At 33.7% G+C, this 17,752-nt stretch overlaps 2 protein-coding genes, 1 long non-coding RNA gene and 1 pseudogene across 3 annotated transcripts; 2 read left to right on the top strand and 2 right to left on the bottom strand.

Annotated features, from left to right (window-relative positions):
* Window positions 1-6,994: 6,994 nt before the first annotated feature.
* On the bottom strand, window positions 6,995-7,656 carry LOC129294736 (uncharacterized). Its single transcript, XR_008589439.1, has 2 exons — window positions 7,518-7,656; window positions 6,995-7,402 (listed from the first exon to the last, which is right to left on the bottom strand). It is a non-coding gene; the product is annotated as an uncharacterized LOC129294736 (long non-coding RNA).
* LOC129294735 (26S proteasome non-ATPase regulatory subunit 11 homolog) lies at window positions 7,123-8,861 on the top strand (annotated as a pseudogene).
* Window positions 8,862-13,266: 4,405 nt separating this feature from the next.
* On the top strand, window positions 13,267-16,835 carry LOC129294796 (basic leucine zipper 9). The gene is made up of 6 exons (XM_054933288.1): window positions 13,267-13,591; window positions 15,293-15,422; window positions 15,607-15,760; window positions 15,838-15,913; window positions 16,077-16,202; window positions 16,401-16,835. The coding sequence occupies exons 1-6, from the start codon at window positions 13,313-13,315 to the stop codon at window positions 16,695-16,697; spliced, it is 1,062 nt and encodes a 353-aa protein (XP_054789263.1). The 5' UTR covers window positions 13,267-13,312; the 3' UTR covers window positions 16,698-16,835.
* A 65-nt stretch (window positions 16,836-16,900) lies between these two features.
* Window positions 16,901-17,752, bottom strand: LOC129294797 (probable calcium-binding protein CML43). Its single transcript, XM_054933289.1, has one exon. It carries the CDS (start codon window positions 17,618-17,620, stop codon window positions 17,063-17,065), a length of 558 nt encoding a protein of 185 aa, XP_054789264.1. The 5' UTR covers window positions 17,621-17,752; the 3' UTR covers window positions 16,901-17,062.

Raw genomic sequence — 17,752 nt, 5'->3', positions numbered from 1 at the left:
TCAGAGCAAGAATGATGGCCAAGGACAAATCAATAGGTGACGGAGGGAGACGAGGCTACTGGTCATCCAACAACAGTGACGACGGATGAGGATGTGTGGTTGAGAGATTTGAGAGATTGAGACAAAAGCAGGTGAGTCATGAATGTGCAACGCGATTAGAGTGTGAGGGCGAGATGAGTAGATAAGGTGAAGATGAGTGACAGCCACTGGATGCGTCTTGCTTGTGTTGGTGTCAGCATATTTGAGATTTTATTTAGTAAAGAACCTTTAAACCGATAGCCCATCCTTCCTGTTTAAATTAAATATGGGCTCGTTATTTGACCCGCTCATTTTTCTTCTGATATGTGGGATTTAGCCAGCCTGTTTTCATTAGGTACGAGTAATCCTGTGAGTTATAAGTTGTTTGCTCACCCCCACTCTTGAGGTGAGGAATAAATTAGTGAGCTTTTTTTTTAGAAAAATAATAATAAAATTTCTTTAAAATGTATAAATGACAATTTGACATTTTAAAGTGTCATAATTCTCCCGAAATCTCTAGCGAATTTTCTATCATTAATAAATTTATCTAAATTACTAAATTATTCTTGTTAAAAATAAATGATTCACAAGTTTTATTTAAATATTCACAATTTTTCTTCTTATATTTGCAGCAATGCAATAACAAATCTCAACTTCGCATGTTAATTCCTTATTTACTGTTTTATTGCTGCGAATATAAAAAAAATTATAAATATTTAAACAAAATTTGTGAATCATTTATTTTCAATAAAAGTAATTTCATAATTTATATAAATTTATTAATGATAGAAAAATTTAAAAGTAAAAATAAAATTGAAAGTGCAATGGGGTTGTTTAAAAGTATGTTTGGGTGGATGGAGGTGAGATTAAATTTTTATTTAATACAGTATGTATCTATATTTTGAAAAGGCGAGACTACTTATCAACTTAAAAAAAAAAAATCAAAAAACGAAGAAAGTTCGGGTTTGTATTCTGATATCCAAAGTGGCTCTTGATGGACCATAGATTACAGATGAAAAAGCTATGTGAGAGTCCATGGAAAAGCTTAAATAAGTTTTTTATGCTATTTCATTCGCTAGTGTAACACATCAAATTTTTTTTTTTTAATAATTTAACTCAATCATAGTTGGGTTACAGCCACCCAACACATTTTTATATCAATAATTTCGATATAAAATATTTTATAATTGGCTTCAACTTACACACTATAACATTTCAGATAAATTTTTACCTCCCACATGCCATTAGGCTAAATCACATTTGTCCATCCTTATACTCCCAACAAGTAAACTAAATCACATTTGTCCATCCTTATACTCCCAACAAGTAAAATAAGCAATTTAGTCAATTTTCAACACAAGCCAGTTATTTGGCCTTATAATCATGCCATTTTAACCAATCCAAAGTAAACCAAATATTAAAATTACAGTCATCCAATTTGTACCAAAAATAGAAATAGTTTGAAAGGCATGATTACATTTATATATTCATATAATTGACAATAAACATAAAAAAGTCCTAATATTGGTAATATAACACATTATAAATCATAAATTAAATACCCAAAAGAGACAGTGGATCTTACCACTAAGCCTCTGGGACTCCTCCACGTGTCACTCTTGGCTCTTCTCCTGAAAATTGTTAACCACATAATGAGACTCAAAAGTCCCAGTAACCAAAGCCAATTTATGATAGTGTATACAAACAGTTAAGTGTGTGCTTACTAAGTGAGAATTAAAAATAATATAATTCCAACAAATATAAGAAATATTATAATAAACACAAACAACCATCCTTATATCCCTCCATTAACCTCGAGCCATAGCCCTCACTCGGTACTAAATTACCCGGCCAAAGGTAGATTAGCCCAAGCCCTTACAAACCACCTATTGAGCTCCAATAGGGGCGTACCACGTGGCACATAAATACAACAACAATAGCAAGTCTCCCAACACCTCCCACAATAATTAAACAAATTCATAATAATATTGCACAATTATATAATATTACAAAATTCATAATTTTCTCAATAATCACCCAATTAACAAGAAGTAACACTAATCACAAATTAAAAGCATGGTTACCTTGTGGCTTTTTCAATAAATTATTCCTTAAAATTTCTCTCTCACCACAATCTTCACCAGTAATACAATCTACAAATAACATATTATTTATAAATATTAGTTTCAATTTTTGAAACTAATAAAATAATTCTAATAATAGAATTAAAAATATAACATAATTCTTAATCTCAATCTTAATACAAATCTATAGTTAATACTATTAAGTATAATTTTTAACTCCTCTTTTAATTATCAATAAACATTGATAATCTAAAAATCAAATTTTAAACTAATTTCTATTATCAAAATTTTCTTTTTATTTTATAAATTCGTGCCTAAAATATCAAAAAATTAAAAATTAAGTCTCTAGCTTAGAATCATAATCCTATAACCATAATAATTTATTTCTCATCCCAAATAATCATCTAAACCTCAATAAATCAACATATATTTTCAGATCTAGTTTAGAATTTGATCCATAAGCCATAAATTCAAAGATCATTAACAAATTTATACTCTATAACATTTATTATACTACTGACAACCTCAAAAATCATATTTATTCAACATAAATTCATCCCTCTTCCAGATCTTAAATTTTCTACCACTACAAACTCAGAAACTAAAGAAGAAGGATGACTAAGAAAAATTTTTAGAACACTTACTTAGTCTTGAAAAGCTTAAAATCACACCCTAAATATCCTATTAAAAACTCTTACCTTAAAACCCAGCACCGGTGAATTTGGCTCACAGATGCTCTCTCTGCTGAAGCTCACGCACGAAAGAAGGAATGAAGAAATGAAGCAACAGGTGAGTTTTTATAAAAATTCAGTGGGTCCCACATTTTTTTTAATTATTTTCTCTCTCTTCTTCTTCTTTTTTTTATTATTTTATTATTGTTACTGTCGAAGCAAATTCATTTTCTTCTTCTTCTTCCTTTTTTTATTATTATAATAATAATTTAATAATATTATTTTATTATTTTATTATTTTTTTTTTTTTTTAAATTATTTATTTTTTTTATTTTTTATTTTTTTAAATTTTCTATTAACCCAAATTAACTATTAAAATTTATATTGGGATATTACAGCTAGCATTTATGTTAATTTTTGTGGTTAATTGGAAATAATTTTAATAGTATACTTATCATGACAAAAATGTTTTGTTGAAATTGTATTATTTATAGGAAGATCTGGAAAACATGAAGGGAATTTGAATTTGAGAGAGGGAGATAAATTGTATACAGTGAGCATTTTTTTTAAATCTATTAAAAAGTAGATGAAATTAAAAAATTTTGACAAGAAAATATATGTAAATTAACCTATGAAAATAAAAATTAAAAGGCACAATCCTATTAATAAAAATAAATTTTATATTGGCTACTCAATTACAAATTTTAAAAATAAAGACACTTATAAAATTTAAAACAAATATATAATTTTTTTAAAAAAATAAAAACTACTAATTAATTATCATTTCAATATAATGTTTTCAAAATCAGACCGGATATTGAATCAAAAAGGTCAATAGTTCACAGTTCATATAGTTCAATCGGGCTGGATTAATGGTTAAACTGGTGATGTAATAATTAAATTAAAAAAATTATATGTATATAATAATTTAAATATAAAATTACTACTTAACTTAAAAAAATTAAATATTTTAAGTTTATTATGACTTAACAAGTTACATGATACAATATAATATCAAATGATAAAAAAAAGGTCATTTCCTAAAAAATTTATTAAAGAAATTAATTTTTTTAACAGCCCGGTTATTGAAAATCGGATCTAGTTCTCGACTTGATTTCAATTTCAAGTTTGACCATCCGTCCGAAAAGCCCAACCTGGCTCAACCTTCAAAATAGTTTTCATATATTGACTAAACTAAAATTTGGACCAATCTAAATGTTTGATTTTGAAATCACTGTTTCAATATTACTATTGTTTCTTTGGGAAAAAATAGAATGAATGATGGAGAGGTTTTAAAAAGACTAATTGATTTAATTTAGGTTTTAAGTGTTAACTTGTAGGAATTTGCAAGTTTAGCTTTTAATTTTATAATTTTATTATCATGAATTTATAACTTATTTTTTTAAATTTTAACATGTTTCAAAAGTGAATAAATTTATTTATTTTATTAAAATTTAGAACATAAATTATAAATTTATTATAATAAAATTATAAAATTAAGAGTTAAACTTTAAAATTTCTGAAAGTTGACGCTTGAAGCTTAAGTTAAATTAATTGATCTTTTTTAAATTTCTTTGTCATCTTCCCAAAAAATATTACTGTAGATTTTAATATAGAAGAAAACAGTAATGATGATTACTTCTTTTATTAAAAAATATAACATATTTTTCAAGAATTGAATACTAAAAAATGTAAAATCTTTTTTTTTAGCTTTTTAAGATATAATTATTTTTTTAAAGTATCCATATTAAATAAATTATTTTATATTTATTTTAAGATAAAATACTTTATTAAATATGAGTAAATATAAAATAATAAAACTAATTTAAAAATAAATAATTATTTTATTGAGATGAGATCTTTTATTAAAAATATTAAATATTTTTTTAATGAAAGAATATATTTTAAGAAAAGAAAAAAGATTCGCCAAGAGCCTTTTCCACTTCGTCTCCATTCTTCTCCAGCATTCCAATTGCGTAACGAGAAACCAGGAGTGGGACCTTCCTTTGATTTTCTGTTTCTCTTTTTATTATTTCATATATGTGAAGTGCTACGCTGCGTTTTAAACTCCCACCCTCCCAGCGATCAGATCGACGCTCCTCCTCCAGTCTCCTTTCCAGAGCTGTCGGCCGCTGCATCCGCTCTCCACGCTCCCTTCGTTTCTCGCCATCGTCGAAGAGAAAAAGGTGGCCGTCAATTTCTCTCCCCACCTTCCACACTCCTCGGCGTTTTACCACCATATCCTCTCAAATCCCTAAATCCCCCTCTCGGAATGATCTGGCTGCTATTTTGTGTGCGGTATCTGGCTCCTGTTTGGTACTTTGCTCGAATGAATATGATTTGGCTCATTTTTTGTTTGGGACTTCGAAGTCTCGCTCACACGCAAACTCACACTCGGCTTTTGTTACGGCTGAGATGCTCTTTTATATATATATATATATATATATATATGTTATTCAATAAACTATTTTTGCTCGGATGATATTGCTCGAATTTTTTGTTTTCGTGTGTATGTGTGTTTGGCTCCTGGTATCCTTCCTCAACTATCATAATCCCTGCTCTTCATTGCATTTTATATTCAACCTATGGTAAAACTTGTTTCTGCCATTCAATTTATTTAACAGACATCAGGGGCTGCGATGTGATATGCGTGTTGGGGAAGACTAATGTCATAGATTAGTGAAATATCATTATTGTGATATGGTTCCGATAGATTCAATCAAATTGAAAAATGAAAACGGAAGCAAAGAGAACTGGTTTAGGTTGAAAGAGGGAATGAAAAATTATACGTAATTCAAGCCACCTCAAACCCCTCAATTTAGAGGGATTGGAACAATGGGGTACAAGTGTAGTAAGTTCCGACCCATCTTAGCCCACATGACCTTTAAAACTCCAAAGTTTTATAACATTTAACCCGCCCCACACCACTCCCAACTCATCCTCCCATTATAATTATAAATTCCCAAATAACGGGTACACAGTAATAATTAATTCATAGCATTCCTCTGAACTGAAACGCTCAAGGAGTATCCAATTTTCGAAACACTTCAGCAGGTAAATAAATATTTTCCTCAATAAGCAATGTGCACCATGGTCCATAAGAAATAAATAAAATATCCAATTGAAAAATGCTTAATCCACTCATAGAATGGTTGGTGGTGGCTAGCAGAGTGAGCTTCATAGTGGAGAATAAGGGCATGTTTGAAAATCTATTTTAAGAATAGTTTTATGTTTTCCAAAACAAGAAAACAAAAAAAATCTGTTTGATAAGTATTTTTAAAAAGTGTTTTGAAGAATAAAAAAATAAAATATTATTTTGGAGAATAGAAAAATAAAAATAACTTTTAAGTGTTTTGTGATTATTGTTATGAAAAATAAGAGAGAATGAAAAAAAATACTTATTTTATTATTTTTTATTCTCAGAACATGTTTTATAAAATACTAGTTCTCAAAATAATAAAATAAAAATAATTTCAAACAGTCCCTAAGTTTCTAGTGTTTCTTATTTTGAGGGTTTGAAAAAGATTCGAAAAGCAACTAATAGATTAAGCAATAATGCTATAAAATTGCATACATAAGTGATAAATTAGTGGGTTGAAGTTATTTGAAGAGCGGAGGAAAAGACAAGATGAGAATAGCCTTGTGGCAAAAAACAGAATGTTGGCTTCGCAAACCCTAATTCGTGAAGTTTGACAGTTCAGAAAACACCCGGGTAGATCCAAGAGAAGATTGAGCTTTGTCCTTCCTTAATCTTGAAGCTCATGTCCTTTTTCTTGTCACAAACTTTGTGCGGTTGAAGGTAATCAATGGGAAATGTTACTTCTAACTGAAACGATGCGCACATAATAATAATAATAATAATAATAATAATAATAACTGAGCTGTTGTCCAGTTTCTAATTCTCATTGCATTCAATTTCATAAGATAGTCATAATACTTGCAGCCAATTATGCATCAGAGTTATGTTAGTTTTCTGCATATTTTTTATTTTGAATGTTGTCTTTGCTTGTATCTTCTTTAAGATGTATATGTTTTATGCTCACACTGTTCATATTGTAGGCTATGGTAATCTTAAATGAAGGAGTTCTTTTAGGTTTTCGTGTTTTTTATGAGCCATATGATAGCCACATGTGAGATTTTTGTTGGCATAGGCTGCTCATAAATATTAATTTCCTTTTCCTTTCCATACGTCCTGAGGTCTCGGCAAATGCCATGTAACCATTTCAATAAAGTGAAGACATTCATGTTTTGCTTAAATGGAAAAGCATAGCTAAAGCAGTGGGATAATTTTCCCCCCTCAAATTGATAGTAATTCAAAGCTGTATAGTTTTGTGTTTTTCTCTTAGTTAATGAAATTGTTCTTTCAGAAGTTTGTGGAAGGACTAAAAATGTCTTCCTCACATCTCCCCGCAACAAGAGAGACAATTGCACAGGCACTGGGGGCTAAAAACCCATCTGAGGCTATCTCTATTCTTCATCGTGTGCTTGAGAACCCCTCTTCATCTCCAGAAGCTCTGCGCATTAAAGAGCAAGCCATCACTAACCTCTCTGATCTTCTCAGGCAAGAGAATAGGGCAGAGGATCTGTGCAGCCTTCTCACTCAGTTGAGGCCATTCTTTTAGGTTAATACTGCAAAAATAGTGAGAGGAATAATTGATTCTGTTGCAAAAATACCAGGGACATCTGATCTACAAATTACACTCTGCAAAGAGAAGGTGCAGTGGGCTCGAGCTGAAAAGCGTACCTTACCGAGGCAGTGGGTTGAGGTGCTTCTTTTGGAAAATAAGGAGTGCGCAGAAGCTTTGACCCTCCTTACTGGCTTGGTCAAAGAAGTTAGAAGATTGGATGACAAGCTGCTTCTTGTGGACAGAGACTTGCTGGAAAGCAAGCTACTCTTTTCCTTAAGGAACCTTCCTAAGGCAAAGGCTGTCCTTACTGCAGCAAGAACAGCTGCTAATGCTATTCATGTGCCCCCTGCTCAAGAAGGTGCCATTGATTTGCAAAGCGAGATTCTTCACGCTGCGTATAGTTATTTCTTTGAAGTTTTTGGGTCCTTTAATGCTCTTGAAGACCCCAAGGCTGTTTTTATCCTAAAATACATGTTGTGTAAGATTATGGTGAGTCAAGCTGATAATGTGGCAGGCATTATATCTTCTAAAGCAGGCCTCCAATATGTTGGGCCTGACTTGGATGCCATGATAGCTGTTGTAGATGCTCATTCTAAACGTTCCTTTTTGTTGATTGAAATTGCTTTGTGGGAACCAATGAGAGTTGGTTTGAGTGGTAAACGACTTGGTTTTACTTAAGCAATATCTCGAGTTTGAGTCTTGTGTATACAGAAAATTCCTACTGAAAGACTCACCTACCAAAGTCAGCTGCATTACTCGAGTCAGATCCAGATGTAATTGGGACAAAGCTTCAGTGGACTGGGTGGGCAACAAAAAAAAAAAAAATGCTTTGCGGGAGTACAAGGCACAGTTGGAGGAAGACCCAATTGTCCACAGGCACCAGTCATTCCTACATGATACCCTTCTGGAGCAGAACCTTTGCAGATTAATTGAGCCATTCTCTAGAGTCGAGATTGTGCATATTGCTGAGCTGATAATGTGGAGCTAAAGTTGTCCCAGATGATTTTGGACGAGAAGTTTGCTGGCACATTGGATCAAGTTGCTAGATGCCTCGTCATATTTGATGATCCCAAGAGCGACGCCATATATCCTGCAACCTTAGAAACCATTTCCACCATATGGAAGGTTGTGGACAGCCTTTATGTTAGGTCTGCCAAGATCATGGCAATAAACTACTTCCTTTTTTTTTTTAATAGGAGAACTGTCACTTTTAATTTGTTTTTTTTATATATGTAAACTCACCAATAAACATTTATTATAAATTTTTTAAATTACTCTCTATAATTTTATCATCTACAGTTACAAGAAATAATTAATGAAGGTTTGATTAACATAATTAATAAAGGGTATTGTAGTTTAGTTTTTTATTTTCAGACATAATTAATATAATTAATTAATTTTTTTAAATTATGTGATATATATATTTTTTTCTATAAGTAAAAATGAAGGGAGTATGTTAGTGTTCCTGCGGCATAACTTTGTTGCTGTTTCTGGATGATGAGCTTCGTATTGTTTGTGTTTTGTTTTCTCAAAATTGTGATACTAGAAATCATGCGAGTCATATGTACCTAAACCTTTTCCGAGTGGGCATTGGACTGTATTTAAGCTTAAAAGCGGTTGGAAGCAACCACGGCCGGTGTAACCTTGAATTTATGGATGAAAAGCGTCGTATCTGATCTCAAAGCACGAGCACTTTAATGCATCACGAATTGCGTTGCGGAGCTATCCGTTTATGATTGATAGAGGCCTCGTTTGTGACAGATGGATGGTATATGGAGAAGATACGGCTTCCATTTTATGTCAGTGCTCTATGCACTCAAGCATATAATAAATATTTTCTCGACTTTAATAAAACCTTAGAATAAGTATTATTCACCACCATATTGCCATTCTTAATTTGGGAAAAAATGTGTACGTTTTCGAAAAAGATTAGAGGCTGCGATTTAAGCACCTTTCTCGGGGAAAAAAACAAAAACTCCTCAAGCTTTATATATTAGTCACTTTTTAAAAATGTAATGTAATTTATTTTATATATCATTAGTTGTTAGAATTGTTTTCTTTTAAATTGAAATTCTCCAACTATCCCTAAAAAATAAAAAAAAGATAAAAATATTATATCATTTACTTTTTATTTTTTACTTAAAGGTTATATTTATAATTTCACTTACTTTCATTTCTCGTATTTTTATTACATTAATATTAATGAGTTTGATAAAAATAATTTATAAATAAGATCAAGGGAATATCTATTTAAGCAAGCAGTGGATTATTCAAATGAAAAACTGGTTATTGCTATTTTATGTAGTTTTAAAGGGCCGCCATGTCTCCATGACCATTGTCCTGTTTACCTCATGTTTCAAAGGAATCATGAGAACTGAATTGAAAAAACAACAAAGCGTCAAGCGCTGTTTGTTTGCTCCCTCGTTCCAATTCCTGAATGAAGGAACATATAAAGGTTATACAACAAAAGAGAAGGTGTGCCACTTCATCTTCGTGGATCTGTTTCCTTCCAACCTACGATAGTCTAAGTCGGTCGCTTACCATCACCAAATGAAAAAAAAAATAAAAGTCAAGTAGCTGGTTTTCAGATGCCTGATTCCCTCCAGAATATCACGACACAAAAAAGTAGAGGAGGAGGAGGAGGAGGAAGAAGCGAAATTGAACGGCGACGGAGATGCATGATAGACTAAGACCAGTGACTGGTCTAATCTAATGTAGCATTGAGAAAACAGTGAGTGATAATAAATCAAACGATGGAGCGTAAGATGTGATGTGAAGGTCTCGAATGAACAAGGGGCAATAAAAAAGCAGTTGTACATTGATACTACTACAACAACTAGTCTCCTCCTGACTGGTGTCGTCCCCACTCTATAATCCGGAATGGTGGCTTTGCCTTTTCAACGCCACTGGGCAATCCCTACTCACAAAGTTAGGTATTATTGCATTATGTTAGGACAGTGACGATGCCAATAAACCAATAATGCAAACAACTTTAAAAACTCACCCAGAAAGCGAGGGCTAACCTGCTTTTCTATCACCAACCCCATAAAAGCATTCACTTATTTATATTTTACAAGTACCAGCTTTTGTGTTAGGGGCGGTGCTTGTCCCCATCGAATCCTCACGTTACTTTAAGAAACCCACTTGTTTTTCCTCTCTTCTCTTTTGGGTCACTGTGCCTTTCCAGCTTTTCTCTTCCTTCAATCTTTGCCACACTTCCTTCCAAATCTATTGTCTTTGCTGCTTTTCCAAAGGTAATAGAGTATTTTATTTTTAGCTACCCAACTCCTCCCCCACCTTGCTCCTTTGGAATTTCAATCTCACTCCAGTGTTCATTGGGTGGTCCTCCTCAAGCGTGTGTGGGTGTGTCTCACAAAATTCCAATTTTATTTCACACCCATGCTATCCCTATTATGTTCATTTTTTTAATATATTTAGTATCTTAAACCCAATATTATCGAATCAATTTGGATCTACAGATTAAGGAAGAAATCCTAAAAATAGCTCTTACATTTTCATGAACTTGAACATGAGATGACCTTGTGTTTAAGTAACTATAATCTTTTTTGCTAGGACCAATGCTTGTCAGTAATGATATTTATTACATTTAACAAGTATAAAGATAGTTTTCAGATCGATGTCAGCCCATTTTTTGTGAGTGTGCTGATTTGCTCCATCCACGCCTAGAATTTGAGGTGGTGAACTTTTCTTTGCATGATTGTGGTGGTGATGTGATCCTAAATTGTGGCAAATGTGGCTTCAGATGTTTCGCCACCAAATGCTTTACCCTTATTCTTCACTTTACTTAACCACGCACAACGGGCCGAAGAATCAAAGTTGTGGCACCCACCTTTCTCTTTTGGTTCGCTCCCCTTTATTCTTTTTCAGTGGTATTCATTGTGTGTTGCCCAGTTATCAATTCTACTAGAGTTTTAAATTTTATTATTTTGCTCTCTTGGTCAAGAAGTAACTATGGTATATACTATAAAATTATAGACTTTTCTTTCATGCGGTCACAAACATTGCCCGTCATTTTCACATGTCGGCTTGTCCTTAATAATCTTAATTCAAATTGAATTTGATGTATTTGCAACTTAAAATATTTATTAAATTTAAAAATTTGTGAATTTCCTCATCCCGTGTGAGACGATATCAGCCTGCTAAAAGATGAAAGTGAAATTGAAGAGATGATTAGTCCTTTGGAGATTTGAATAATAGTCGCCCTCGCCTCATCACCAGTACCCAATAAATGCCTAAGTGGTCATAATTAATACTTTATATTGTTCCTTTATATTTTGGATCTTAACTGGTCAAAACTAATCAACCACCGTCAACACACGCTATTCACCTTTACTCTAAACTAGTTAACACCTTTTGTGTAATGTCATAAACGCAAGATATGCGCATAGTATTAATACAATTCTGTTTCTTATCGTCACGTTAAACATAAATGATAGTACACTCTAATAAAGCTTGTAATTTTACATAATAAGCTAATTTTTTAGTATATGATAAAATGTTAAAAAAACTAAAAAATTTAAAAACATAAATCAATTAGACATCCTTCAAATTTTGAAAACTAGTCTCATCATCACTTCACTTCAAATTTTATTTAATTTTCACCGAAAGAAAAAAAAAAATCGATTTCTCAATTCAATCACGGACTGGGCAGGTTCCAAAAAAGATACCCACAGAATTTTTTTTTTATTTTTACACGTGGCGATTTGATGATGCTTCCCCGGTTCGGAGGCAAACTGGTCAGATTCGCAAATTTATCACTACTTTCTTGGAATGTCGTCCTTGCGTCGGATTGGTGTACCAAATTTCAAGGCGTCAATACATAAAAAATAAAATTAAATAAAATTGTGAGTCATGTTACTAGTGATTAGGAACCATAGTCTGATCTTGTTTAGTGATAATCTGAAAATTAACAAGAAAAAATTTGATTTATAGGACTGAAAGATTGATCCTGTTAGTTCAGTACTCACTTAATTTTTTTTCTTTTTTTATTCTATAAGAGGCAATAACCCATTTCAATATAATAAATTCAATTAAAATAGTAAAAACACTTATAATAATAATAAATATATAATAATTTTCAACAATAAGAAAAAATATATTTCTCTTATAGTCCAAATAATTTTTAAATTTATAACTTTAATAAAAATAACACACGATAAAATTTAACAACAGTACATTACAACAACAATTTAAAAATAAACTCAATAAATTTTCATATAATCATCTCCTTAGCATCAATTATACTTTAAATATTTATCAAAAATAAATTAATTATAATTATAATTATAATAAAAAAACTTATAGGACTGGATTGTATCAAGTGATCTGAATGTTTAGTATTTTGTCCAATTCAATCTAAAAAAACAGTATGATCTTTTTAGTCTTTTTGATCCTGAAGGATCAGTATCTATACCGACCGAATAAGACTAAGATCATCTCAAATTAAATTGAATTAGATAGATTGAAAGATTTTTGTACAGTTCTAATACTGACTGTCTGAAAGTTTTATTAAAATTTAACTGATTTTTTTTTATACACAAAATTTAACTGATATTGATTATTAGCAAACCAAACTCAGTACGAAGTTAAAGTTACGAGCCAGAGCGTGGAGGATCCAATTATTGGCATGAAGTGGGCCTCTCGGGTCCAACACGCAATTACACGTGACTTCTGATGTCATTTTCGTATTCCACCCTGTCAACGACTTTCGACTGAAGTTTTTAAACTTCATGTGCCGTCCAATCTTTTTTTCTTTTAACTATTTATAAAAAAATAAAAAAAATTATTTTACGTACTTCGTTTTCACTTTTCCTATTTATACCCCTTCACTTGCTTCCCTCGCTCCCTTTTCCCTCTCTTCCCTTCTTACTCCCTCTATTTTCTCTCCGGCATGATGGAGATGAAGCCCGCCGCCGCCCTGCCCGTCTGCACCGCCACTCAATCCCAATCCCTGCACCCGTCGTCGGTTCTCTCTGGCTTCTGCAACATGAAGCCGATGCCGTCCGAGTTGGCCTTTGAAGAGTTCCTGAATAAGGGGTTGGCGTCGACTAACGACGAGGACGTGAAACCGTGTGGGCTTTGGGATCAGGTAGACAAAAGTTTCCCCCACGCGGACGCATTTCTGGCCGGCGTCGGCTCCAACGATTTCGATCACGCTTTCCGAAACTCGGTTAGTGCTCTTTCTCACTTACGTTACCAAAGCCCTCTCGCTGTATCAGGAACAAAAAAACTAAGTGCGTTCGACATCTCTCGCCACGTCATCTTGCGGTTCGGCGGCTTGATGATGTGGCTACACTCCTCGTTTCACGCCTAGTGAAGTGGCATCACCCTCAGCTACTCCACCAACTGCTGATTTCTAAAATCATGATGATGAAGAGTGATTATAATCATATAAATAATAATTAATTATGTGATTACTTTTAAAAACACGTCTTTTGGAAAGATTATTAGTCCAAGGCAAGGAAATTAAAAAAAAAAAAAGACTAGCAAACTGAACACGAAAAAATAATAATAGAAAAAAATAGTATTAATATGTTACCCAAAAAAAAAAAAACAGTATTAATAATAGCAAACCATGATTTCGGCTTTCATTTTTTCCTGGCTACAAAACTGTAAGAGCTTTCTTGTTCAGATGAATGAAGCCGCAGATTTTTGTTTATGGTTAAATAAACTTGCATCGAAATTTCCTTTCCCTGGCGTTGCTTACTATAAAACTAAATTCAATTTAGTGTAATTAAAATTAAAAACAACAATATAAAAAGCGTGAAGACTGTGTGTATTGTAGAAGGAGGAAACAGGAAAGTGTGGTGGAAATTTGAATAGAAGCAAAGAAAAGACGATTGGGGAAAAGGACATGTCTTCAGGAGCGAGACATACTAATTGGAGCATGGACTGAACCTACCAATCACTTAACTCTTTTGGTGTTCACATATCAATAATTGTTCAAGGAATATTTACAGAAAGCGTGCTGCGACTGAAAGTCAGACTACTCGTTATTTTCTTCTTGATATTTTTCTGTCATTCCATTTATATTTTTTTTCCTTCTTTTACATAATGACTATTGCGTGCGAGATTTCCTTCCAAAACGGTAAATACTGTGAAAAGTCCTTTTTAAAAAAAAAAATAGCGAATTCTTGACACGAATTAAATATGATTGTTCCTTTGAATGATTTTATGGTACTGTTTATGGAACGTGACAGAATTTGTCTTGGGGTGGATTATCATGATGCCCATAGGAATTCTTCACACTAATTCTTGTTGGTGAAAAGCTTTGTTAAACTATGGACTGTGGCGTTACTCCCAAGCGAATAATGTCAAAATATATAAATCAGCTGTTTGTTGGTAGATGAAGAAGGAAAGGGAAGCATCCATTAGATGACTCTATTACCTGGCATGCTTTTCTTTTCTTGCTTTTTCCCCTCGCTCCTTTATTCTAAAGTAAAATCTCAACTTATTCTTGCTTCACCACCGACTCGTAGTTGATGAGATATTTCTAATTTAGCGATTTGAAAACATGGAATCATTCATCCGCTGTGGTTGAGGGACTGGTCAAGAAGGGGTATTTTGTTGCTTCCCTCCATGGCCTATTTTCTCGTGCTTTTCTTCCTCTAGTTCATTTTCTTTTTCTTTTCTTTTCTTTTTTTGGGGGGGGGGTGTGGAGAAGGGACTGAAGATCACCTGCTAAGTGAAGGGGTCAAATAAAATATAGAAAAGAAAAGAAAAAAGTTTGTGAACTCTTCATTCAGGGTCAATTATAGCGTTTAAGAGGACCTTATGCTGCTATATATATATATATATATATATATTATAACTAACCTAGTTTGATCCTTAAAATTCCAGCTTATGTAGGTTGTCATATATATGATTGCAGGATGCAGTGAGTGGGTTTACAACTTGCGAGGGACTGACAGATTCGCTTTTATGGTCCCAGAACGGCACTTCTAAGAATTCACCTCTCTCTGCTACCATTGAATCTCAGTCATCCATTTGTGGTGCTACTGGTAATAACATGGTCTATGGGCAAACGTGTATTGTATATTTATGTTTATGATTTCTCGTACACACTTTTGCATGTCACGCACGCACATATGTGCTCTGCATGGTATGGCAGCACTGATGTAGCTCATAAGAAACTTGTTTAGTTCATGTAGTTTAACATATTTGGATCAATTGCAAACTGGCCAGTTTGCAGCCCTGTGTCAGCTAATCAACCAACCCTTGGAGATAATCAACCAAAAGGCACTACCAGTGCTTCCTCTCGTGAGCAATCTGATGAGGATGACGCAGCAGGTCCTTGTGATCAGAGTACAGACCCCATTGATATGAAGCGTCTCAGAAGGCATGTTCACCACTTTAAAGAACTATACACTCATTGTTCTTCATCCTCCCTGCTTCACACTTTCATCGTTGTTTCAGGAAGGTTTCTAATCGGGAATCTGCCAGGAGATCCAGAAGAAGGAAACAAGCCCATCTTGCTGACCTTGAGTTGCAGGTGAGAGAACTCATGTTTTGGAAGTACAAGGGCATGTGTTTAATAACTCAGTCTTGCTTGAAGCAAGCCAAGCCATTGCTCTTCAATGGGCTCTTCAAAATTAAGGAATGTTATATTTTACCTTCGAGATCCAACCATGAAATTTTGAATTTGTCTTCCTCAGGTTGAACAACTGAGATTGGAGAATGCAGCTCTGTACAAGCAGCTCACAGATGCCAGCCAGCAATTTCGCGAGGCTAATACAAATAACCGAGTGCTAAAATCAGATGTCGAAGCTTTGAGAGCCAAGGTATAAGGTTCTTTCTTAATCATGACTCTAGTCATATCTCTGACCCTGTTGCATTATAATAGATAAAAAATCTCCCATATATTTTCTTCTGGGAGTACAGCTGTTAAGAATTAAATTCAAGCAAAGTTGATACTTAAACCATTTATGCAAATGAGGCATACGGATATGAACTAGTAGAGAAATTCTGTGCACTTTTAGGTGAAGTTAGCCGAAGATATGGTGACCAGGGGCTCCTTCCCCACCTTAAACAACCAGCTTGTTCAGAATCAGAGTCAGGTAAACGCACCACCACAACTCAACACCAATAGCCTGCGTGGCATGGCACATGTCTCGCCAACCATCACTGTCCATGGAAGTGATGCCTCATATGCTGGTGTTGCAGTTGATGGTCACATTTCATCTCTTGGTCTTGCAAACTTAGATATCAACAACAACAATTTCAACGCTGGAGTTGCTAGTGATGCTATGAGTTGTATCCATGAAATATATCGTTGAATGTTCACTTCGTCCAATTATAGCCTTATCTAGTTAGATTAGCAGGTCCTGTTTTGTCTAATCTTCAGGTCCATTGAAATAGTATGGTTTCTGTTTTATTTTGTTCTGTATAAAAGAACTTATTGTGGTCTCTAAACACACCAATTCTTGTGCTGCTAAAATATGGGAAGAATTCTAGGGGGTTTGAAATTATAAATGATGAATAAATCAAATGGCTTTTCCTTTGAACCAATCAATTGGAAAGTAAAAAATCCATCTTCAAGTTTTCATCCTGAGGAGTGAGGACTGTGGAAGCAAGTAATATACAATTAATTGGCTGATGATTAATAATTTTATTCCTAAAAGCAAAATGAATAAACCGCTACCTACCCCATCATCAACTCAAACTCACTGAAATCAACCTTGCCATCAAAGTTCAAATCTGCAACATCCACCATTTTCTCAATGGTGCTCATGTCCCAACCTTTATCCAAACCCAAGCAATCCAGAACCCTCTTCAACTCCATTGCATCTATGTACCCATCTCCATCTTCATCGAAGATTTTGAAGGCCTTGTGTAATAGCTCGCTGCGCTTTGACATGTCTTCCAATCCATTGAGAACTTCTTCCACAGGCACTTCATCATCTTCTAAGCCTCCATGGTCAGGCAGCTCGAACCCTGAGGGCTTCTCCTCCTCTGAACCATATAGCAAACCGAGCTTCTCTACCACTTGCCGAGCAGTTTCCTTCTTGATTCTTCCATTGTTTTCCATGCCGAAGACAGTGATGAGAGCACTGACCATCTGGTCATCCAGTTTGAGCACATTCTGGGGCTTGCAGGGAGGTTGGTTGTGATCAGCTTGAGGCTCTGAGCTTTGTTGTGAACATCTAAAAGCTTGTAAAAAGTCTCCAATAATCCTGGAGCATGCTTCTGCTATCCCCATTTGTGGCAATGCTCCGAGAACAAAATTCAACAAAATCGAATGAAAGCCGAGAATTGAATTACAAGAAGTAAATGCAAGATTTTGGTATAACTAGCTAGAGGTGTGATACAAGCAACAAGTATGGTGATTATT

This window comes from Prosopis cineraria, unplaced genomic scaffold (assembly GCF_029017545.1).
Source record: "Prosopis cineraria cultivar Desert tree isolate PC_DT_omini unplaced genomic scaffold, ASM2901754v1 PC15, whole genome shotgun sequence".
Taxonomy (NCBI): Eukaryota; Viridiplantae; Streptophyta; class Magnoliopsida; order Fabales; family Fabaceae; genus Prosopis; species Prosopis cineraria.
This window is presented reverse-complemented; position numbering and strand designations above follow the sequence as displayed.